The sequence below is a fragment of the Hetaerina americana genome, unplaced genomic scaffold (genome assembly GCF_022747635.1).
Source record: "Hetaerina americana unplaced genomic scaffold, ioHetAmer1.1.p SCAF_12, whole genome shotgun sequence".
NCBI lineage: Eukaryota > Metazoa > Arthropoda > Insecta > Odonata > Calopterygidae > Hetaerina > Hetaerina americana.
Genome location: NW_027286292.1, coordinates 12958967 through 12985724, shown reverse-complemented (window position 1 = coordinate 12985724; position 26758 = coordinate 12958967). Strand labels below are relative to the sequence as shown.

General features: G+C 39.8%; 1 protein-coding gene across 1 annotated transcript in view; it reads left to right on the top strand.

Moving 5' to 3' along the window:
* LOC139685809 (cell adhesion molecule Dscam2-like) overlaps nucleotides 1-26758 on the top strand; it is a 454184-nt gene that overhangs the window by 334300 nt on the left and 93126 nt on the right. Inside the window, exons 2-3 of the mRNA XM_071582927.1 lie at nucleotides 17524-17847; nucleotides 25069-25233. Of these exons, the coding sequence (XP_071439028.1) occupies nucleotides 17524-17847; nucleotides 25069-25233 (489 nt within the window). The remainder of the gene's footprint in view (nucleotides 1-17523; nucleotides 17848-25068; nucleotides 25234-26758) is intronic.

Below are 26758 nucleotides of genomic sequence, written 5' to 3'. Positions count from 1 at the left end.
GAAAATGATATAGTACACCGAAACTAGTAAGTATTAAATAATCTATACAGTGGAAAATTGCAATTGTTTTTCTTTGTTTCTTTCATAAACAAACGATTATATAGAAATCATTGTTAGTCAATAAGGGCATCTGCTGAGTTTAACCCTAGAGAACAATACATAACACGAAATACAATAGCACTACTTCACAGATCTTTATTGCTACGATATTTTTCACCGTGAGAAGAAATTGTTTTTGCTATTTTAGTTCTTTGAGCTTTGGAAAGGGTTATCTTTGAATTCTGCGCGGAAAACTAATTTTTCAGCCGATGCCATCTTGTATACGAATGAAGTATATGGTATCGCCGGTGCTGGTGCTTATAAGTCAGCAGTTTGTACATTTACTCGAATCCCATATGATTATTTCAATGCAATCATATTTTTAATGTTTTTGGCTCCTTGTACAGAAAAGATAAATACACTCATGCAAGTAAATCACTCATGTAAATTCAAGGAATTTGTAATTTTCCATATCGGTTTATTCCGTACAAAACGTTCCAATTTCAGCAGACGTCATCATCACGTGAATGCAATATATTGACATTATTCCTGCGCAATTCCAATCATTTAAGCTGTACATCGTGAGGGAGAGGGAAAGTGAGAGCTCTAGCTGTCATGTTTCCACTCACGCGGTCATTTTGCCGGTCCCTGCCATATCATTTTAGGCCCATGTGAAATCGTTTTATTTGTTGGTGTCAATAGTGAACCCTCTTGTAGAATCTTTTTTTTTTAACTTATAGAATCAAATATTGCTTTCATCTAATGTAGCAGTAATAATAGGTGACGGTGAAAGATTTTTATACTTTCAAAATATAATTTCGAATGGATTTTCTTTACTAAACTCGACGATGTTTTCCCAGATATTCTACACACTTAAATGATTTCAGCGGACGAACGAGGAATTGTCAAATTGCTTAGAGAGATTAAACAACAAATTCCCATGTCCCGAAAGTATACCGGCTAGGGTGTTAAACAATTAGCTCCTAATATCACCCTGGATCCCGAAGTAATATTTACCGAGTCCCTTACGGAGTGCAATGTCCTAATAATTGCAAAACTACATAGATAACGGCTATTTTCAAACGTAGTGGCAGGGAGGACCCCAATAATTACCGACCCAATGTCCTCACTTCAACTTGTGGCAAAATTTTGGAACACAATATTGTCAGATCGATAATGGGATATCTCGAAAGCATTAACTTCTAAAGTAGCAATCAGTCTATCGCATAATGGTTGTGGTTTTATTTTATTCCCTCCCATTTTTATTCCCTCCTTTTCCGTACAACAAAGAGCTATTTTACCGCCTGACATTAACACTTGTTTTGAAATAAATCTTCCGCCATAATTTTTATAAATATTCACGTTGAGGTTTTTAGTGAATATTTTTTTCCTTTTCCCTTCCTCTCCCTTATCCCTCCATATCCCATATCCATCCCACCTGGTGCTTGCACCCCTTGCCACACACCTTTTTGGTGAGTCGTGGGGTAGTTATGTCATCTGAGATTATTTTCCCACATGATAGATCATATAATCTGAGATTATTTCCTTTATAGAAGTAACTTTTATGCTTTCGCTTTGGGTATACAGCTGGTATTTACTCAAACCAGTGTCTGGTGGAAATGAAACATTTGTTTCTTGCTTGAGAGAAATTGAAGATTTTCATTTTGTAAGGAAAACGGTTTTGTATATTCATAGGCCATTTCACATTGAGGGAAAAGAATTATAATATTGTATTTGATTAGTTAGAAAAAAAGAATAGTAAAATAACTAATGTGGAAACAAGAGTAGAAAATGTGTACGAGTCAAATCAATACGCTCTTAATCGTTAATCATTTCGTCAGGTGTGTACAAAATCAGTTGTTTTGGGCCCAAAGGTTTATCAAAACGGGTTTTTCATATGTGGAAGCGTTTCCCATACACACGCATCCATAGTATACTTTGTGGAAATATCATTTGGCTTTCTGAAAATCATATTCGGGAGAAATTCATTTGTGTGCTTTCTCTCGGAAGTTTTTGAATGTTTCATTTTCCGGAGTGCCAAGATACATCTCATTTCGCGTTCGGCGTAGGCTGGCTTGTTACGATTCTCTTCTTCTCCAAATGGCTTCTCTTTTTTCGCTCACGTAAATGATTGGAATGTGTTGTCAATTGGTGTTTTTTTTCTAGGCTCAAATGAGGGAAGTTTCGGTCCACGGCTCTTCAGATGTAAGACCGGAAAATGATTCTATACCGAGTTGAAAATCGTAAATAAACCTGTATTTAAGCGCTACAGTATTGGTTTGCGTTATAGAGTAGAATTATCTGCAGTTGATAAATTCCCTCTAGTTTAATTCAGTCGGCAGAAGAGAGTAGGAAGGGGGTTAGGAAAGGGGCAGGCTGGATATGAAGTTCTAGTCTTCTCTTATTGTATTGAACTGCCTTCCTCTTCTGTGGAGAAGGAAAGGGTTCAGTCACTACAAAGAGGCTCCGGAGAGAAACTCTTCATTTAAGCGACTAGTTTAATCTTTTCTTGTGAAGTAGATGGCTTCCACGTAACATAATCAACATGTAAGTGATATTAATATCAAGAGTAGCATCATCTACTGAGCAAACATTCTGGAGTACGAACTTAATTTCATGTCGCTTGATTTTCACGAGACGGATTAGTTGATGGAGATGTTTATCTCCTTGTTCGGAATGGCATGACAAGATTGTGTGTTTTTATAAAACGGTGGTTGCGGTCTGTTGTTCTCATTATTTAGTAAATTAGCAGTAAATTACTTGGCTGAGATCTTTCCATTGTTGACGGAATAGATTGCAACTCCTGGAGAGTGCGAAGAGTAGCATTCTGATAACGTATTAATAGTGTTAGGATCTTATTAACCCTCATTTGGTCTCTTGACGCCACATGCTGAATGTAAGACATAAGATACTCTTCGTAGAGTTAACATAGCAGATTTCTTCATTCGGAGAATGGGGCGTAGAAGGTGAATCCTTACTGGATTTTTAAAATATCTAAATGCTCGATGGACGATGCTTGTGCTCTATTTCCCACTTCTTCATTGGAATGGGAACGGGAAAGCGAGCGGGGGCGGGGAGTGAGTGAGGTTATATGTAGTGGACGCATCACACGCAATCTCGAGGAAAAAAGCGCAAGCAAGCAAGTGCCCTTGAAGGCGAGCCTCAAGGGTAAGAGATGAGCTCAGTTCAAAAGTAGTAGATATTAGGGAATCCAAGAAAAATAAAAAACTAACGGCCCAAGAGCACATTTCACAAAATAGATTAAGGGTAAATGTAATGGTAGCTTGAAAAGGAGCTATCTCACCAAAAAAGAATAACCTGTCCGAAACGCACAAAGACAAATTATTTAGAGGACCACTGTGGAAACACTTCTGAACCCTTTGAAAGTGATCGCTAAGTCGTATCATAATTCAAAATTTACCTACGGTATCTTTAATGCAATGAAAAAATTACTGGTGTAAACATTTAAAATTGATACATTTTTGGCCAATAGTTGTTTGATGATGTTGATGATGCAAGTCTGTTATATCAATAGTTTTAATCCCATGCTAAGTACTTAGTATGGCTGAACTGAAGTTAAATCCTCTCAATTTACCACCTTTCTTGACCGTGGCTGAGTTCCTTCGGCAAAGCGATGGATTTATTAATCCTGAATCACACAGAAATCATCTTCTCTTCAACTTCGGTGATGTGCGGCAAAATATTTGCACTAACCCAGCATGAACCAACTTCGTAAAAATTCAATCAACTGCGGGAATTGCCGAAGCAGTCATTTGAACGGAGTTACCCGCTGGTGTGAACGGTATACAAAAAGACGGATGATTTTTATTTACACTTTGAAAATCATAAACCAACCAAGTTCGTAGCAATATGAATCTTTTAGGATATTCTTATGACAATCGGGGTCCGGTTTTCTTATCCTTCTTAAAGCATTGCCAACTATTGGGATTGTACAGATCTTCAGCAAAACAATCCAACCTTCATAGGAGTAAAATTAACCGGAATCTAAAGAGTGCATTCATCTCGCCGACATATATATCGACTGAAATCAGCCGTCAGCGGCCCCTAGGAGCGACGTGGGAGAGGGTTAAGGGGCCGCGAGGCAAAGGAGAAGGACACTTCCATTGTCACCCCTTCCCCCACATGAGGAGAACCCTCCCCCGCTGCAACCCCTCCGCACTTCAAGGGTCGTCCTCCGGGCGGGAGAGTGTCTTCCGACCCGCGGCTCTAATCGGAGGGGTGGGCCGCGGGTGAAGCGAGGGCTGCCGCCCTCCGCCCGCGAACCAACCTTCTCTCCCCGTCTGTCGGCGCGCGCGTGTGGCTGAGGGGGTGGGCATTCTAGGAGCGTTTTCCCAATTAAGTCCGACCAACTATAGCAATGGGGCGGTGGAAAATGGGGGCGGGAGATGCCGGCAGAGCGAGGAAAGTCGGGGGTGGGATGTTGGCAAAGGTGGGTGGGACGGTGGATCGAGGGGGTGGGTGGAAAAGAGAAGGGAGTGTGGGGGTCGAGCCGCGGGAAAGGCACCGCGATTCCAACGCCAACTCTTAGCGAGCTCTTTTGGACGGGAAAAACTCGCTTTCTTTTTTAATGAGGTAAAGTTTCCCGGAGGTGGAGTGGAGGTAATGAAAAGGAGTTGCGCGCCGCCCCCCCCCCTCCGACTCCCCGTCCTCTTTCAAACGTTCACGGCGTTTTGAGCCGCCCGCCTCTTTTGAAGGAGCCACCCTCTATCCAGTCCGCCTCCCGCCGCACCACTCCCCGCCACCCTACCCCCCGCCACACTACCCCCCGCCACTCACTCACACACACACGCACACACACACACGTAGTCCCCCTCGCGCTCCTTCCGTGCGGACCGAGAAGAATATTCGCTTCCTCTCCATACGTATGTACCACTTTTGCGCCTACAGTTATGTTCTAATCCTTTCCAGCTCGACCACCGTGTACTCACGATAGGCCTCGTAATTGCATGCATGAGAATTATATCTGATGAGAGGCGATGTACATGCACACACACAGCGTAAGTAATGAGCGAGTACTTAGTACCTTGATTGATCCTTTTATGCTCTGAGTTTCCCGTCCCGTGTGGAAGAAATACGGCGGTGGGAATGCATGCGATCGCCAGACGGCCGGCGGCGGGGTTACTTTTCGTCATTTTTGGTTTCTAGGAAAAGGGCAATTAGAAAATTGAAACGTCTTATCTGATTTCCTTGTAATGTTTTAGTAAATTTGAACGCTTATGGGTTTATGTTTCTCATTTAAAGGCATAGATGAAAATAAATTGCTATAAATAAACTAAGATAGGAGATTAAAGGAGAGTGGTGGAAGTCTCAGTACGAGGATATGGAAAGTTTACAAAGGAATTGAGAAATCAGTGCGCTGTACAGGGTGTACAAAGGGAAAATCAGTGCAAACAATCAAAGATAAATCAAAAAAAAATTAATTGAATAAGGGAAGATTCGAGATAAGTGGAAGCAATACATAGAACAACTACATTGCAAACAAATCAGGCCGGTAGGGTTGGATATAGAAAGAACGTGGCATAGATGAGGATAGCTTACGCAGGCTTACTGGCGAGATAGAACGAAATTTAAATTTAAAAAAATAATCATTCCATTAAGGGAAGTGAAAGAAAATAAGGCCGTGGGGGCAGGCAACATTCTCGTGGAACTACCGCTTTTAATCATAACCTTCCGGATAGAGTCAAATTTTAACGTATCTGAAAAAATTACAGACGTCTAAATTCTTTTGGCAAACATTAATTGATAAAGTGCTGCTGTGAGTGTACTGACAGTGGATAAAATTAGTTTCAATATAATTAGCCGAATTTCGAAGCTAATACAAATTGGAGTTGTAGAGAAATATAATATTTCTTTTAAATTATTTACCTCTGTTGCCGTAAAATATGGCCCTGATGGACATCGATAAAATCCAATGGCAAATGTTATGTGAATTTTTTTCACGTATTCAGTATACCAACAAAGTAACAGGGGATAAATAAAATATTTATATATCTAATAATTCTATCATAATATAATAGTGCCTTTTCAATTTTTAACCCAATTACGTTCCGTATCCAATTGCCGTTATTCATTTTAGTTATTCTCATTTTATAAAAAATATCAAAATGCTTTTTTAAGATATGATAACCTCATCTGAGCAATTAAATTATTCCATATTTCAGCTCTTTGATGTTTCCTACTAATAGTCAACTCCCAGATAAACTTTTTTTAAATTTTCATATACCTGTAATCGATATTTCGTTTTTCTAGCTGAGGAGATGATTGCAATCCGTCCTAAGTTACTGAGAAATTTCTGCCGGAAGAACAGAGTAAATTAACTTATGACCGACGAAGCAATTCACGACACACATTAAGTCATGTATGAATTAGATTTTGTCCATTTTCCATAAAATATTTTCTCTTGCACCGGCTTTTTCTCTTCATTCCTGGAGCAAAAATGTATCGCTTGAAAATCCTAGTTTACCCATTTTTTCAGGATAATATCTTGAGCAATATGATGTGTTTGTTAGCCTTATTATAATTTACGTGTCAGCGTACTGCCCTTGATAATTACGAGCCAATTCGTAGGCCAATTCATCTCTAATAATGAGAACACATATTTTTTAAACCATTTTTCAGATTTCATAAGGTAAACCTTTAAAGATGTTTAATGTATGTATGTGATTTATAGGCTCCCAAATTGTAATGACAAATAGTAAATGCTAGCAAAAATACCGGCCAAAGTCTACATGTAATACCCTATACTCAAATCCTTGTGCCCACTGGAGAATTGTAGAACGTGGTCTACATTTTTAATTTATATGCAAAGAAAATTAAGCACCACCAGGGAACATATCCACAATCACAGTTTATAAATAGCCTATGCCCTGGATATGACATTCACTCTTGCGCATAACAAGTTTTTATCAACATTTTTCATGTATAATTATATATTTTTATTTTAAGTGAAATAATTCCGTAAAATATACCCCAGGTTCTCAGTTCCAAATATTCTTGATTAAAGATAGTATGCACGTGGATGAACTCGGTCTTGGAGTAAAAATGTTTAAAGAGTATTATTTGGACTGTATTAAATCGGGAAATAATGAATGACAAGTGTGCGTTGTAATTATATCCTTGAGTTTTCTTTTGGTCTGCTTTCCACAATTATACTTGAAGAATTTGATAATTATCTTGCAATTTCAGTCGTACCGATGCTACTGATAGTTCCTTTTTTGGCGCTCATTAATTCTTTATGCACACATGCATTTAATTATATTTTAAAAAAAAGATTAATCTAAACACAACTACCTTCGATATTTCGGTGGTCCGAGCCACCTTCATCAGAGTACGTACAAGGAGTGACTTTGGGCTGTAGCCCTTGAATTGGTGATACCTTGTACCATGATAAAGGTTGATAAGACGCCCGAAATATCGAAATGAGATGTTTTTTGGTTTGGTTAATCTTTTTATTTTTCACCTATGTTTGTATAAATATATATTATTTACCTAATTTTGTGAGTTTTAGGATAGTCTCGGATTACTCCTAGAGAATCTTTTTAACATTTTTTCGTATCGATGTTTTGTTTCTCTAGCCGAGGAAGAAATTGTAATCCGTCTTAAATTACTGATAAGTTACTATTGGAAGAGCAGAAGATGCCTAATTTATCATTTAAGAAGCGATTCAGACATCCTAATAAAAGGCATGAATTATATTTGCCCATTTTTCATCAAATACTTCATAGATAATTATTTATTGTTCTGGCTAATCCATGGCTAATTATAATATGCATAGTAAAGGGCTCATAGATCTTAAAAATCGAAACCCTACGGTTTATTTGTGTGTGTGAATAAATATTATATATATAATGCATATATAATATATATATATATATATATATAATATATACATAAGCGCCATCTCTTGGCCAAATAATCTGGGCACTTGGTTGCTTAAAGCATCGCAGATCTCAGTGTAAATTACGTTTCCTTGATAGCTCAAGTGAGCATCCACCCAGTAAGTGGAAAGATTCGGAGTTTAAGTCCCGGTATATATATGCGTATATATATATATATATATATATATATATATATGTATATGTATATATGTGTGTGTGTGTGTGTGTAGAGGCACTCAGGAGAACAATAGAAAACTTGGACGGCACAATATAACACAAAAATAAATGGATAACACGCTTCGGTCTGACCTGAGGAAGGCCTCACAGAAGGTTGAAAGCCCAAACTTCTAAAATATGAGTGCCCTTTATAGTTGTATGTATTATATATATATATATATATATATATATACATGTACATACAAGCATACACATGTATTACCTATCACAATACCTTAAGTTAGAAGTTATGGAGCAAGCTCAGAGCGCGACTTAAACTGTTATTGAAAATTTCAGAATTAAATGATTTAGGGACTTATTGATTTTTATCCGAATAGAGTATGAATCACCAACTTAGAGAGTGAAAAATATTGCATATCTGTTTCACGAATGCGAGGAAATAAATGCAATGATTTAAAGTTTCTTTTCTAAAGGTGAGGGGAAAATGTCACCCGCCAAATTTTTTGAACTGTGTTCGGAACCCGAGACAAAAAAATACGGATACCGACCCAATAATTTAATTGTACGTCAGGTTTTCCTTATGTTCATAAGAAGTATAGTTAAGTATAAATAAGTTTGCTTTTTTTCATCTCCATCGAAATTATTCCAGTTACTTTCACTAAGATTAGTTAACTTTAATGTAGAAATTTCAATTAAATTATTCAAAGATACGAACTATTTTATCACAATTCCGCGAACATGTCATTCCATAGCCCTTTCATGGAACCTCAATCAGACAAATAATAGGCGGAAAAGGGATCAGTACCGGGGAGAGTTTCATTTTGTTTGTTATTAAATATTGAGGTGAATGTAGTAAATAATAATGATAAAAAGAAAAGGCCTTCACATTTTTATGGAAACGCTGTATTGGATTTTTGCTCTGGTGATGTACCGAACGATAGCTTCTACTTTAACGAATAGTGGTCACGTGGTGAAAAAGAATGGCTCCTGCAACTACAAGAGTTATTTGTGAAATGCAAACGCTTTACGGTTTAGTGTTCATTTTCGCTGAGTCACGTCCGATGCAGCAGATTTTAAGAACCGGAAATCAACATCCCCGCATTCAGAAGATGTACGATGCGTAATCGCCCCGTAGTGAATCCGACCGTACGCTCCCCGCTCGCTGCTACACACCCACACCCGAAACTGATGAAGCGAAGGGACGCCCGCCGATGCGCGCTCCTCCCCTGGAGTGGAAAAGCGGCGGGGGTTTAGTTTAGGCCCGGTGTCAGAGCTAAGCCGAGCTCGTCCCGTCGTGGGACGCGACATAATCTGCAGTTCAATCGTCCCCCACTCTCTCTCTCTCTACCTCTCTCTCCGAACTCACCCCCCGCCACCCCCCTTCCGCCTCGCCCCCAAAATCCCTCTGGAATCCCACGCAGTACCCGTCCCGCCCTCACTGTCATTCCTCCCTCCCCAGTGACCCACCTACAAGTGCCAATGTATCGAACCACCGTTTTAACAAATCTCTTTTCTTTCTCCTTGAAATAAATCGAAAATAATTTAGCTAACTAAATATTTGTAAAAGCGTAAAAAGTTTAAAGGGACATTGCATGAAAACTGATCAAGAAAACGAGGGGCCGATACAAAATATAATTTTGGTATCTCGTTTTATTTTTATATTTCCTAAAATTAAACCTGAAATAGAACACATGGCGGCACATTATGCATATTAATATTTTAAGCTTTGATTGAATTGTTACTTTCTTGGCTTTACGTTTTGGAATTTATTCGTCAAAATGGTGCAATCAGTGGAAATCCACATTGATACTTAAATAAGACAAAATAATTTTTGATATTTAATTAATTGTGTGCATTATTTTTGTTTCCCGCACACTTATCATTGAGTACAGGAGTCAATGTTTAGTTATGTTACTTTCTGCCCGATGGAAATGTTCATTGCAGAGTCATATTGGTGCCGTTGTATTATATAATGATGAACACTTGTTAACGCAGAATAAAATGTTTTCAACCAAGTCCATGTCTTTGAATCTCACCCACTCCCTCACTCCCCGTCCCACGGCCCCTGCCACGATGGAGAATCAATCACTGGTGCTACATCGATGGATGAGCCCCACTCTCCATTCCCTCATCCACCTACCTCCACCGAACCCATGTCACCCCCCTCCACCGACGTTTTCCCCACCCCACTCCAGGCCATGAAACTTGGTATTAACTGCTGCACCGTCGTCGCCCTCCTCCCCACGATAAGACGCTTACGTTTCTGAAACACGGCTAAAGGGGGCTTGAGGGGAAGCGGAAACGGGAGGAGGGATTGCGGGAGGGTTGGGGAGAAGAGAGAAGGAGAACCCACTCACGGAGTGTAAAATATCGAGCGCCCCTCAGGATCGTGCGGAATGATTCGCGCAGTGGGGGATCGCTTGACTTCAAACGATGGCGCGCGGAGTGCGGGGGTGGGATTGAGGGATGCGGGCTCGGAGAACGCGGCTGTTTCGGCCATCCGTCGCCGGGCGAAGTTGCGCCTCTCACATCGCGAATTACATGTGGTTTCGCACTCCAAAGACTTATTTACCCCATTGCAAGATCGGCCCTCGATCTATGAAGCATCAAGGTGATTAAAGTATCGAGGTTGTATTTCAAACCCTTATTTCCCTTATTGATATCTTCAAGCCCTCTTTTAATGCCTATGTCGTCCTCAAAGTGTCTGAGATAAGATGAAATGCATGCCATGAGGGATGTCGTCGTCCATTTGTATTGCAAATGCGATGCGTTGATGTTTTTCCGTTTTATTTTTAATTCGGTAGTCCTAGGGCTGAAGGATCTTGGCGAAAAATATTAATGAAGTTGCGCTCGCAGAACTCTAATTAGCACTTTTTAGAAAAGTGCGAGTAAGTGTGATTCACAAAGGTCACTGTTTCCGAACACACCCGAGTGATTTAGTAATTATGAGCGTGAATCTGTGGCTTTACGGCCATTGCTATTTCGTTTTTCCAACGTTATTTATGTTGTTATAAAAAGAAATGAAAACGTTGGAAGTGAATTTTTACTGACGTTATATTTATTCTGTAAAAATTATTGCTAAACGGTTTCATGAACAACTTAGTAAAATATCTTGATGATAATTATCAGGATTCTATCGATATTCTATAAACGTGTGGACGACACGTGTAGATTGGAGGCTTTGAGATGTATGTGGCGGAGAATAGAGAAAATAAGTTAGACGGAGAGGAAGATAAATACTGAGGTTTTAAATAGGGCGGACGAAGAGAGGAAGTTACCAGGGGGATTCCGATCCAGGATAAGTAGTGGATTGAAGAAATAGAGAAAGGTAGTGGTAAGTTGAAGGCGGTGACAGAAGAGAGGATATTGCGAAAGCGGAGTAAAGGAAGGAAGAGAGTGGGGTAGGGGAAGGAAGGAAGGGTTTTTAGACAACATAAAGGCCGACAGAAGTTACGAAGAAATGAAGACATAAATAAGAAGTTCCCACGATACTTACAAGTCGTTGTTGAAGTTGATACTTAGTAGACTGGTTATATTTAATATTATTTCCTTAAGCCGTTAAGAGGCTCTAACCAGCTAAATTTGTTCTTTCCATTGATACTTCGTTCTAGATGACAGCCCAAAAACCTATTTTTAAAATAAGAAGAATACATTGAAAGAAGGATAATGACAAAATTAACATGGCCAAATCTGGAGTGAAAAGGAAAAATATAACGACTCGCAAGCATTTTAAAATCCAAAGTCTCCCAAGTGCAAACACTATGTTTTAAATTTTTTATGATTTTAATTACACGTTCTTTATTTATCATATAAATATTGGCTTTTTTTCCTTGACTTACTGTATTGAACGTAATTTTTAATGTTTTATTTCAGTATTTATTCTTTTAACTATTCTTAAAATAGAATAAAATGATGCTATTTTAATTATAAAGAATTTCTTCTTGAATCATTTTGTTTTCGAAAGCTCATTTTACACAATAATTATTTGATAAAGCTTTCATGCCGATTACTAATTACTCTTTTTCCCACTTAACGGGTTGTTTGGAGAAACGGAAATTATCATTTGGCGATATATAGGCATGTTGCTGCGGGTTATAATTTGCCGTTTTAAAAAGGAGCAGTGAATAATACTAAAATAGGTTCTCTGTGAAAAGTAGGGGAAAGCTTTGGATGGGCACGAGCCATAACTGGGACTCATAATACTAATGTCTGCATCCCTCTATCAAATATCCACAAATTTAAGTATTCAATGCAATTTTTAATTTTTCACCACAAAATATGCAATATATACGGATCTTATGCATATAAATGAGTGCTGTTAGATTTGAACTTAAGGAATTTATTTCGCATATTTTCTAGTGACTGCGGATCGAATTAACTCAAAAGTCGTTAGTGATATCAAGATGGAAATGTTTCATTCGAAGTTTCTTTAAAAATTCTATAATTAATCATAAAAATATCTTCAACTCCATTAATGGGTGGCTTGATATTATTATTGATCATATAAGAGACCCATGTGAACTTCCAAGGTTAAATGAAAGCAAATTTTAAACAATCTGAAAAAGGACCGCCGCGATAGCTTCCAAAAACAACGGTAAAATTGGATGCTCAGGCCATCTATACCAGGAGGCTTCTTTGGATGTAGTGTCCCCAGTGCTATAGCAAAGTCCTAAAGATTAAGCCCTACCTCAAACCAACGCAAAAAAAGAGGGAGCGGAGGTTAAAGGTGACCCGGTCAAGGAAAGTAGTATTCGTCGTGTCGTTTTTCCTGCTATATACTATAATCCGTAATAATGCAGAAGTACGCCACATGTGGCAGTGTCTCATTCGGTATTGTTAGAAGACGTCCGTCATCGATCTGTATGGTAATTGGTCGAGGGACGAAACGTGTGCCGACAGGTGCGTCTATGGCAATAAGGTCTTCCTAGTCCAGTTTCTGAATGGTGCCTTTGCTCTCCCCCTTGTAACATCCCGCAATTTCAGCCTTCAATGCCCAATCAGCCATTTTTGCGGTGGCCCTCTCGTTCTCACTAAGATTCCGTCCCCTCACTACGGCACGGGACTCATGGGGTCCGCTTTGTTGACATCGTTAGTCAGTCACTCCGTTATAACCTCCAAGAAGAAGCTCCCCTTTTTCATCCGCTCAACTCATTCCTTCGTAGAGTATCGTGAATGCCTTTACTTCCAACTTAAAATCATTCCATTGGCTAATTTGCTCCAATGCTGATGCGCCCATGATTTGTGACGCAGCTTACATCAGGTAATTGAAAATTATGTAGTGGATTTATGTTTGAAATCTCCAGCGCAGTCCTTCCACCGCTGATTCTCTGTTTTGCTTCAATGGCAGAGGACACCCATGTTTTCCGAGAAGCACTCGACTTGGTTTATGCTCGGGACCGTATTCAAAACTTCGTGACGGACGGTTATTCGGTCTACACTAAATGCAACAAGTGGATTAGAGAGAGAATGAAGCGTGTAGAATTACGTGCGTGTACCTACGCATGTGTATTTCTGTTCATATTTGAACTAGTTATTGACATCTCACCAGCCTCTTTAGCTAAAGAGGCTGGTGAGATGTCCCATTCCTAGGCTACTGTCAATATTTGATGATTATTTTAGAAAGGAGGGAGGATACAGTTGATATGTCTTGTCATCACCACCACTCTGAGAGGGTGTGCGTCGCAATTCCCGTATCTATTTAGTTAGTCAATGAAGTTTGAAGGACATTAGATGCCCCTTGTCGTTTTTTGGTGCATGAACAATGAGGTCATAGCAACAATTCCAAGGATAGTCATCTTCGAGAAAAATGTCTTGTGAGATTATTCAGGTATAATATTTATACCAATTAAGAATTATAAAAACTAAATATTGTATTATAGCGAAATCCGTACCCAAGCCAGGAGTTATGGTACCCAAATAAGGTGGTCGCAATATCTACTAGACCTGTTTGTCCATTTGCCATCTTAAGAAATCACTACTTAAGAGATCTGGGAGTAAAAGATGATATTTGTATTTTTGCTCGTAAAACAATCATCCACCTGCATGTAGCCAGTATCACCTCTGCGAAAAGGCCTTCCGTTTGCATGAGTTTTCTTGATCCGCTCTCCCTCTGTAGAGAGGCGTCTCCCCCTCCGTCATCTTCCTTTTTGCCTTCACTTCTCTCTCACTCTTACCTTAAGACATTAATTCCCAATTTTATTCCTCTTGGTCGTTACTATAATTTCCTTATTACCGTTACATCTCTTCCTTGAATATGATGGTAATTAGGACATTGGCAGTTTATTCCCACCAGATTCCTCCGCTTCTGCAGCGTCCCATTTTCTTTGTCTAATTCCCGCTGTTGAGAGACCTGATGGGGGCTCTTTTGGGATCCTGCCGCCTTCCACTTCCGTACATTTCCGGACTTAACAGAAAATGATGATCCGTAACTGACAACGATAACTGAGCATACTCAGAATTGTCAGAAAATGTCGGCATTTCAAGCTCCTCTTTGGAAAGCGAGGAAGTGATGAATGAGCGGTAGGTAGGTATTTCGGGAGAGAAGGGATTACTTCGAACAACACTACCTGTTAGTTATGTCGTGGAACGAGATATTCAGCAAGCATGTGAAATCTTTTTTGAACTGAATGGTGAGACATGTAATTCTATAGAATGAAACACTGTGAGTAGTAGATATGATAACCACAAAAAATCACAAGGGTTATAACTTCCTCCGGCACCGGGGAGCTGTGGGAAACGTAGGCGATAAAAGAAGTGGAACACAGAACTTCAAAAAATTTGCAAAAACCACCGAAAAAATACCACACTAATTCAGAAAAAGGTGTGTTAATGATAGTGCTCATTAGTACTAATTCAATTGTAGTGCACGTAATCACGTGAAAACACTCGGCGAACAGCAAACATTCATGGGAGCGTGCAGAAAACACGTCCTATCACTACACAAACTTGTGTTTGTGTGCCCGCGCTCATGTGTTCACATGCGTGTGTAAAGACAGGGAAAGATATTTATTCTAATTTTTTAACCTACTTCATCAATAGATATTTATGCTCCAGCCTAAAATTTTGGTGAAAAAGTTCCATCTTAAATATATTTCTTTCACGGAGGCAATTACGTTCCTAAAAATAGTGACAATATTAATAGAAGTAATGTCATCACGAGCCGGTAGAGGCCGACTTATGGAATGAGTACAGCAGCTGGCTCGCCAAAGAATCCCATTTGGCGGACCGCGGGGCAGTAAAATAAATCAATCTTATACATTTCACAACATTAACTGCATCTGGCAAGATTTGACCGGATTCATGAAATATTAAATTTAACTATCACCATCCTCTGTTCAATTATTAATTAAAAGTTTCTGAGCTTTTATTAAAATCTCCAGAGGACAACGTTAAGACTTTGACGTATGGCTTAATAAGTAATTAGCGCGACAAAATTTATTTTTGTTCAACGGCTTTTTCGAATTTAAAGGTAATATAAAAATATATTTTGTTTTATCGCGTAAAAAATCTTCGGCAAATGTATTATTTTTTCCGTGGCGTGCATTGAGTTTGAATCTCTGTAAATAACGAAATCTTTGGCCGCTAAATGTTGTTGCTTAGCCACAGTTGACCCTAAGGACGGCAATGGTTGACTCCGGAGAGGATCTCACCGGATACCTGCAGGTTTAATGGCTTCATATGTTCCATTACCAAAAAAATGACGGAACTCGATGATGGTCAAAGATTTCAAAAACTTTTAATCATTAAATATAATGGTTAGCCTTTTTCATCTTCAACATTTTGCCAAATTTCCCTTTTAAATTTACTGCAGGGATATCGCTATTAAAATGAAAACCTTTCTATAAATTAAAATGCAAAAACGATTTATTTTAATAAAATTAGACCATGAATGACATTGTGTTAAATATAAGTATTTGCAAGTTCAAAACATCACATCACATCCAAAACATCATACCACTTTAACCATGTGGTTCCTTTCCGTACGATTTATTTCATTAGGTCAAGTCAATATCTAAAGGAAACCATCATTTATAAACATGGGTTTACATAATATGTTTCGATTTGATGGGGCGATAGCTTTAAATCACTTGGTGAAATAACCACGTATACGCGTTCTTTTAATTTATTGTAATTCCGGGGAAATTCTAGTTTTCTCTTTATTTCTCACAGTCGTCACCAAAATTGTACTCACGGGAAGGGCACAGAACTAATTTTCTACGCTTTCAAGTGACTATTTCCAAGATTTGGACAATTTTTTCACTCGCGAGAGTTTTTGTGGCCGAAATTAATTGATAAGGTAACCGATTTTCCCGGTAATATAACAATAATAGTTATTCATTTTATAATGGCAGATTCAAGACTATGGCGCAGATAAAATGTGAAACTTTCCGCTCGTTTTGACGCAGTCCCTTCTGCCAACCGAAGCGAGGAGGAATGAGATAGCCACACATACAGAGATGGGGATGTGTTTTGGACTGTTTCCAACCTGTTCTCGCTAATAAATAGTCGGGGTGCGCTTCAAAAGGGGTCATGTGCCTCGTGAACTCATCATCTACTCCTACCTTATACCCCACAGTCTACCATAAATGTGTGTGAAGGGTGATCCGGGCCGCTGGTAATAAAAAAGGAGGGCAAAGTAGAAGGAAAACATATTTTAATCCATTATTGTTTCCATCCATCATTGTTTTGGCGGTGAAGTGTGCTTGGGAAAACTACCCAATAAACATGTCTCATATTTTTTTCACTTTACTGACAGTGGTTTCTCGTGTGTTTAGTTTTCGGTGCGATATGGCCTGAGATGTTGTAATAACCCTTATAAAATATGTTTTGCAAGGATTTGTGATTCGTCACAAACAATGCATGGAGGAGTTGTACTAAATCCAAGAAAATCCATCGGACTCATGAACATCTTATACAAAAGAACTCAAAGCGTCAGAAAATTTTGACAAAATCTGGAATGGGATCCCCTAGAGACACAAATATTAATGCTTCGCTTAACTTATGTCAAAGGTTTTTGTTTAGCGATTTTACTTACGATATCGATGGCATCAAATCAAAGTTCGGCGCAATATTGGTGCATGAAGCAATTTGGATAAAATAAATCTCTTAAACAACCGTAATATGTGCAATCAAGGTTTCGTCATTAACTCGCACGATTTGTGACCAGAGCTTGTGAAGAGGGATGCACTACGTATTCGTTATCCAAGATAAAAAATCAACCTGATCTCGTCTTTAACGACTCCTTCCTCTCCATTTCACATGTCTGGTATCCCCACATCAACCGGCATGCGTCCTTGCTGCGTAACTATGTGCACGGGGCCGACACACCCCCACGTCGCACGCTACCAGAGCGTAAGCATAGCGAAGAGTGAATCCGCTCTAATCCGTGCGCTTACCTCTTTCTTTGCAGGGATCGAGGCCACGTTCCTGGAGAGCCAGGGTCCCACGTTCATCAAGGAGCCGCCGTCGCGCGTGGACTTCGCCAACGTGACTGGGGCGAGGATCGACTGCTCCGCCCAGGGGAGCCCGCCGCCCGCCGTGCACTGGGTTTCCCAGGAGGGCAAGCCCGTCCGGCGCATCCCCGACACACGGGACACCCTCGCAAATGGCAGCCTCCTCTTTTTGCCCTTCCGCCCGGGCACCTACCGGCAGGACGTCCACCAGACCACGTACAAGTGCGTCGCCTCCAACTCCGTGGGCCGCATAGTCAGCCGGGACGTTCGCGTGCGTGCAGGCATGTGTCCCCGCCCTTGCATCCCTCCACTCGAAAGCCTTCTCCCCAATTCCCACCTACGATTCAATTGTATCGCTAAACCTGGATCCCTTCGCGCTGATTTTGAAATGCTAGGAACCAGTTACAGACCCTTGAGTGAAAAAAACCAGCGGGACTGCTAGACTCATGTGCCAATCTCAATTTTTATTCTTAGAATTATTATGGAGAGGTTATAAGAATTAGTTAGAAAAGAAATAGATCCCGAAGGATGTCCACACAACTTCGTGGCCATTTTTAGCGTGCCCATCAGTTTTATCCCTTTTTATTGCTACTGCACTTTAGTGTAGTAATTGTGCAATTCATTCGGTAGTTTTGCTTAAATTTGTTCATTTTTTTCTTTTAGTTAAGTAATTTTGGCTATTTTTTGTGACTGTTTTTGTATTTACTTGCTTTTATCGGACTATAACCACGCTTTACGGTTTATCCGTTTTTTTTTAGATTTTGCTCTAATTTATTAGTTCAGATAATATTTCATATAAATAATTTTAGGCTTTTTATTTTACTATATAGTATATTACTCCTAAGTAGTTTTCCAATCATAATTTCTTGTCATAAACTGTTTTAAGATATACTTTGTGTCTCGTGTAGTTTATTTAAATTTAGAAAACTTTAAAAGTATGTGCGAGTAAGAGTAAACAGAAAAATTTGAAAAGACGAGGTTTTTTGTTATGAAATCAAGCACAGACCATGCATATATCTTTCCACTTAAAATATCTGTATTAGATAACTTGATAAAATAAAGTTATTACAAGAAGTAAAACTAAATCGATGCGGAAGACACCAAATTTCTTTTACACGAGAAAAAGTACGCCTTTTCCCACCTCGCGTTTATAAAGCCCTCCGTTTTTCCAGTCCCCCTTACTAATAATAAGCGTTCTCTCTCAAATAAAAACATTTTCCACGTGATGATACTTTCCCATTTGGCGATTATTCTTCTGCTGGTTGCCAAGCTTCAAGCACTTGAATTTATGGGATCTCAATATGGCGTATCTAAGAGGCACTTCTTGTATCCTAAATCCAGGGGCCGAAACAGGCGCCTAAAATCCCCTTTGCTGCCTAACGAGTTTGGGCACCCTTAAAGATGGCGATCTCCTTAAAATTGAGCGATTTGGGCGCCTAGCTTATGCTTTTGGACGCAGCTTTAGAGTTCAATCTGGAAACTATGTGTTTTCCTCGTCATCATTCTGGGATTCCGCGCCATGCAAGAGTGGGCCTTGGAGGGTTCGCTGCTCCATTTCTGGCTCTCCGCCGCCGCCGATCGCTGGGACTCCTGGGGGTTAGGATTGGAGAATACATATATGTACTTCAGCCACACTCTCTGGCAGTGACTGGTCTTCTTTCTTGACCTAGGTGTTTCCCGACACTGGCATTATTCCGATGCTCCCTTTTATTGTCTCTCTTTCCCTTTCTTCACCGTCTCCCGGTCTCCCCTTCCACTTTTTAAGGCGGTTAAAATGCACCACCAGCCAACGCAGAGGACCACTCTCTTTCTCCGAGTAACGTCGGACAGTCTTCTTATGATTTTAAAGGGGCCACCCCAAGGGCAATAACACTTGTGGCCTAAGTTCCTATGCATGGGAGGCATCTCCTCTCTCCTTCCACAAAGTAAATGCCAGGACACCGATACTCTTACTGCTGCTTTTGCTGGAGAAAAGCCGACGTTAACTCTCCCTTGTAAGAAAATGTGCTTGTCCGAGGTCCTTTCGTAAGCGTTCGACCTAATCCCCCTCTCTCCGCTGCCTAATCTCCACCAGAACGTCAGAGACACCCCACTCTAACTGAATCGGGAGACGCAATACGAGTACCCTCCCAAATATCACGGAATGAATCCTGTGTTTGGTGGAACAACAAGTCAGCAAGCCGGAATTTAAAGCTGATCTCTTTCTTCGTAATTTTCCGTCCATTGGCTAAGCATTCCTAATAAGGCTCTGTTAAACGCTCCGCATAGCCATCGAATTGTGCTTGGCACGATTATGCCTGTGTTTTTACCACATTCATTAATGTGCACATCTCCGGGAAAAGGCGAGATTCAAATTGACGCCCGTCGTCGGTGTGGCTTTCCCGAGGAGCACCCCAGCAGCACCCTAAGTTCTTAACATGATCCGCCGCTGCAACTTGGTTGCATATGCAATGCACCGCGGTCCACTTGATGAACTCATCAACGGCAAAAAATGTACATGGACTTCCTGCCTTTTTTCGGGGAAGAAACTCTAGAATATGAACGCAAAATGTTTTCCATAAAGCCACAGGTCGAGCAATGACCCAAGGGCGCTCTCTACACTAAGAACAGAATTTTTGAATGCCTCCAATTTTTTCCCATCAAAACTCTGATAGCACGCTTGAATTTAGTGTCTTAATAAAAATTCATAGTCTCTGCCAATAGAATTTTGAAAATCATAAAAACCGTAGAACCATTCACTATATTGATATTGAAGGCACAAAACACGCCATATGGCTTTAAAAATTTCAGATTCGGCACTATTATCCTTAATGTTCCTTTGAGCTCCGCATCCGGGCTCGTTAGACATTTAACCAATATTTCGTGACAAGAAGGAGGGATGTTTTCTTTCAAAGTCACTGCGCTACAAATGGCATTTCCTCACCTGAGAAGGACGGCATAGCCTGTCCGTGGACGTGATCGAAATTACGGGGAAAAGTCACTTTACGCTGATGTGCTCGCAGGAAATGTGAACACAAGCGACAAACCTTAGTTAGACGTGGAGAAACGAGCACTTCATGCGAAAAATCTTCCTCTCCGATGCGAATCATCACTTTTCCCCTCCCTAGAATTCGCAATGGCTCCCCATTCGCTGTCAAAAGTGCCAACTCTTCCCGTATGATTGGCCCCAAATTATCGGTGCTTTTTGTGACCTCTTCCAAGATCAAAGGCAGCATCTCCCGTATCTATATGTATTTTTAGGTGGTAATCTCCGCCGTGTATTCTCGTAACAGGGGCACCGAATCGGACCCCTTCGTCCACACTTCCATTCTAGTGTTTCCTCGGCCATCACTTCTGCAGCATCCAAAAAGCATGCAAAGGCGGAATACCCACATCGCCATTGCTCTTCACTACGTCCGTTCTTTTCTCGTCACCTGCCGAGGAAGATTACGTCCTCCCCGGTATCTCCTCATTTCCCGGAGAGAAAGGGCAAAGCAATCTACTCTCTGGCGACCGTCTTGGCCGCACATCCAACAACGAAATCCGTGATCTCTACGCCTCACACTATTTGTTGAGGCACCTGAACTCGGGAGCTGGGTCGCGGGCTTCACCATACGAAGCAGCAATACCTTGCAGGAATTCAAGCATCTCTTTCATTCCTTCGTAATTCTGTCTTAACGCGACCTTCACTTTGTCTTCGAGATCGTTCCATCGATTCTCCATGCCCACTTCTCACGGTCACGCGGTGAGAGTCAACGGCGCCATTGCATTCACTCCTTTGCTGTAGGACTCCGTGAAGGTCCATCTCGGTGGCAACACCGTTAGCGTCCTAAAGGGTTGAGGGTCATGTGTATATTTCACTCACAGTTGGATATCTCCATCAAGTCCATCCAAGAAGCAGACTCGCACAACAGCCTTCCTCGCTTCATCAGGCCAGAAGGGGTACGTCTCGAGCGAAATGCCCGAAGTCCGTCGCAAAAGTTGCTTTGTCTTCCGTGAGATTCCGCGCCTTTTGGAAGAATCGTGGTTTCCTCTCAGTCACTCTTTTAAGAATAATATTCTTCCCCAATTCCTCCCGTGCATTAACTCTTTGACATTCTTACGGAAGACCGCGAAATGCAGCGAGAGCATTTCCTACGATACAAAGTCTCACGTATACATGTAGCGCATTTTGCTCCTCGGGCTGATTATTTTATTCGGCTTAACTCTCAAAATGGAAGCTCCAGTCTTCCCACCCTGCACTATCATACTGCTCTGGCATCATCATGCTCGCCATGGTCGCCGACGCCGAACTGTACAGGAGATTCCCGGATGGGAGCACGATCCTACCGACTGCACCAATACGGGAGAAGGGTTGGTGAATTATAACGAATGCTTGCTTTCCTATGGGTGGTGACCTTATCATCGTACTTTGAACACCATTTGGCTGCGTCAGGGCACTCAATTTAGAGTCACAACTCACTTGACCACAATGAATTCGACTGTCTTGAGTACATTAAAAATAAAATTAATGTTTGATTTTAATATTCCGAGTGAACTCGGTTCATAGTGAAGACGATAGACAATCCATGTGGCACCGATTCACTTTTCAAACAGCGAAACAATGAAACATTAATCAATACTTAAAATGGAGGCCGGAACCACCTCTCAGTTTTTATCCAAAGGATTTAAAAATTCACTCTCCTAATAACAGAACTGTCAAAAAGTAACGAGACGAAATGCTTGCAACAAGTCCTGCATTTTTGCATAAATAACAATGGATCATGAAACTTACGTCGGTTCCGAAATATTTTCTAATAACTTCAGCACAGATACACGAATTATCGCGTCACTTTGCCCAATAGTAATAATTTTTAACATTAGCCTTGACCGTGAGCTTAAATTTTGAATTAAATGTCTTTAAAAAAACTGACGAGGCTTTAAATATGAAATTAAAATCAAAAAAAGTAGTTGCTTTAATTTTTGGTACTACTTTTTGCATATACCTCTACCAGAACGAAAATTTATTAATTATATTACAAGTTCCTTTTGAATATTTCGCGAAAATATAAATATTATACTCTCCGTATTAAAATTTACAAACTCTCAGAATTCATATTTTACTGCACTTCTAAATGTGGCAACTTGATAAGGAAAGGCATGTTATGTTTTTTCCACTGCTAATGGATTTGCTTAATTTTAAGGATATTAATGGAAAATAAATATTCTCTTGGAGGTCGCTTGATAATCTATGACTTCATACATAGTACTTTGTAGTGCCTGATATTCCAGGGGTCCTCGGTCCCCAGTTGTTTCCTCTGTGAAAAATCTAACAGGCATGATTTTTGGGGCACCATAGCCTCTCGGGGGACCGTACTGGCAGTCGCAGTGATAATACTCAGCCCCCTCTTTGGAATGCGAGACAATCATACGCCAGAGGGCCGTTTTTAAGACAATGTCTGCCTTCGCCCATCAAAATCAACCGTTGATTAGATAATTTTTATATCAGTCTAACAAATAACTATATGTATAAAAGGAAAATACTTCATTCGATTGTTCACAGAATGTCATCAATGTACTTTTTCTGGCAAAAAATAGTATTTCCCGTTTTAACTGTACGTCGTTGTATGATAATCTCATTGTATTATTCATTTTTTACTTAATATTGCCTTTGAAATCACTCGCAATGCCCAATTTAACCCAGTTCCCCGACATATTCTTTGGTTATTAGCTACTCAAATTTGTTACTTTTCCATTGATGCATTCAATGTAAAATTTGATAAACACACAGATGAACCACTAATTTTCGGTTAGCTTACTGTTGGCTTCCCAAGGAAAGATGGCACGCTAAGAGACTATCTTAGGCGTCCAATTTCTCACCAACTGGTTTCAAGTTCCTTTCTATATATTTGGCCATAGCGAGAAAATAATAGCAAATTGCTTGCATAGCATGAGCCAATATGCTTATTTAGGGTTATTAAGCCTTCTTTTCATTTGGCGTCCGACCAATGCACATTTTACTGAGGTGTAGGAGTAAATAAAAAAAGTGATTTCGTTGACCATAATATCTCTTGGGAGGGTTGGCGACTCGCCCCGTCCATATGCTTAGGCCGGTTTCCATGGCCACGCCTCCTCCTCACCCCCTCCTGGACCACCCGCCGCCCTTCCTTCGGCTTGGCCTCCTCCTGGCGGCCCTGCATACGACGCCAGATTTCCCTCCAATCGACCCTAATTCCCTATAATTCCTTCCGTTAATTACACAAGCACACAAAGGTCGAGAGAACATTCCAGAATAACTTCAGAATTCAATTAAGCTCGCCAGAAAGTTATAGGTTATAAGCATACTATTGTGCCCGACAAGCTGTGGAAACAGTTGAGTGCCTGCCTGATGAAATATTTGAAGTATTTCACTAATGGGTGTCCCTAGCTTGTGGTATGCTTTTCGGGCGAATTTTCAGATTGTGGGCCTCGCAAAGGCCCCCAATGTGGAGGCCCCGGGGCTTTAGCTTCGTATCGGACGTAAAATCGGGTTGGAAACTTCGTTCTGGGGTGAAAATTAAGCGTTAGAATGGAAACAGTATTGTTACCAGGATGCGACGGACATTTTGTCATGAAAACCTGATTGGGTAAACAATTATTGTTTTCATGAAACTCTAAAAATCTTTGGAGCATGAAAGATTGAAGTTATGATAATTAATGCCATAAGTAAAACAGAAACTATATATTGTCCTCAGTAAAGGATCCGTTGCTCTATAAAAGCCAAGGACGGCCTTACTAGTGCTATGGCACAGGTATTGTCGCATATGACTGTGAACACTGTTCTCTCTCATGATAGTGTTTAAAAAGGTGTTCAGTAGGTTTTTAGAATAAAATTGAACTTCGGTCAAGAGCTGGTCTCAAGGTTAAGGAGATAGTCTAAAGATATATAAGTGGTATTGAATTTTTTAATGCAGTCATTATCCTATCTGTGGGTAATTAATAGTAGGCTTCTAATAGTAGACAGATAATGTCCTATGCTATCCAACAATAATTTTGCTAGAAGCTGACAATTAATTACCCTCATTTCCGCATTTGGTCAAGAAGTTATGATAAGAAACTACTGGAAAAATTCTTGAAAATACATAATTGTCTATTTTAGTTCCCATATGTGTAAGGACTTTTTCAACCATCTGAAAACACATTATATTGCTTCTCTTTGGCTCTTTCTGGTGAATATGATTATATTTAGTTACATTTAATATTGTCGCTCTATGAGATTGTCTCTGATCAAATTGGTAGCATACTCAGACATTGACCTTGAACTTCGGTCGCATTAAACTAGGTTGACTCAAGTAGCTGATCTATTAGCAAGCTTCCCTTCCTAGTATTTGCAGGCAGTCTTGTTTTTCATGCCGTTCGCTATTCGCCCATGTCGATTTTCATACTCCGATGTGACCGAAGGCGCTGTCCGGGCTAACATGGGCGTTGGAACTGTTCTGACGATGCCTGATTGTGGTGAAAATGATATTTTGCCTTGTCATTCATTATCTTAATTCTTGTTTCAGTGGTACTACAAGACTATGACGTGCAAGTGATTTATAGCAAGAAAGTGATCCGAGGGAACACGGCGATACTGAGGTGCACCATTTCGAACTTTGTTAGAGATTACATCACTGTCACGTCCTGGGTACAGGATTCCACATTCAACATTTATCCATCCATTAAAGGAGGTATGTTTTAAAAATATATATTTACATTAGATTGATTTCCGCTCAATATTTTAAAATCAATATTATATGTATTTAGCGGTTTTCCCTTGAATAAAGTAGGTGTAGCAATTTTCACTCTCACTAAAAACAGTTTGATTCTTTCATTTGAAAGAGTGTACACCTTAAAATCTTGTTGCGGATTCATGGAAATTTTTAAATAAATCTCTTAACTTCACACGCCGAACAAGCATAAAAACTGAAAAGTGTTCTTCAAGGCTTACATGCTTACTTTTTTATCGTAAATTTACCTCACAAAAATAAAATTATATTAGTATACGTTCTCATATGGACTGGTGTTTTGATAAGAGGTATTTCTAGAAGAAATATAAAAGGATAATTATGAAATGATGTTTCCTCTCCCTAACGCATTTCTCACTCCCGCTTGCTTTTTATTCAATTCCATGAACTGATTTAATTGAAATTTCAAAAGTGCTTAACGTAGTCGCATATTATTTTCAGTATTAAGTCTAACGTACTATTCGACTTTCTGATCTTGAGTCATTATTTCCATTTTTCTAAATCATGTCTTGTTTTTTAAATCAATGGCGCTTCTGATTTCATAATAAAAATCAAAATACTCAATCCTCTTGTAGGTTAGGTCTACATGAGTGTTGCCTTGACACTAAGAAATGCAACTAATGAAGTTTACCCATTCGGACCACGAAAGCTATATCTATGTTACTTGCGATGTACGTAAAAGTTCTATTATCCATAATCATAAAAAAATCCCCATTTTTTCTGGACATGAATTGTAATCCGAGATTCTTCATGCAGTAGCCAAACATTTTTACTAAGCCAACCCGCGTCTTTAATATTTGTATTTAAAATGAGAATTTGTTTCCTCATGTTATGAATGAAATATTTTTACTTATATAAACGCCTGCATTAATAACTATTGACTCGCTTTCTCTTTGTGAATTTTGCTGTTATTATGCTCGGCGTCAGGATGTGAACTGATGCGTGGCTTACACATTGAAATACTCCCGATGTTCTCATTAACTCTAAAGGTAATGTCGCGCAGTTTGAGATTATTGTTGCTAGTCTCGTGGTCAGCATCATCCTACCTAATTTGAAGGGATTAATGATTGATTTAACTTATAAGGCTGTTCCACACATTTCTTTCAGAACAATTAATCTCCAAATCCATTATGCTCACTGATAATTTTAAGGCGGTTTAAAATGTGATCGATACGTTGGATTCGATTTTCAAAACAAAATTGTTCCGCTATTTTCATACAAGTTTTCTCGACACTATATAATATTTCAATACCAACAGAAAGGAGGACCTCTTGGAGGACCTACCAGTATTGGAGCTGAAATCTAGGTAAAGGGAGAAGAATACAGTTACCATTACTGTCCTCATATCAATAACTTATTTTATGCTCAATGACCCAATGAAGAGGAACACCACTCGCAGTGCTAGATGAATGTAAAATCAGACTCCGTAATGTACATGAAAAGGGTGTATGGAATTGAAATTGATACA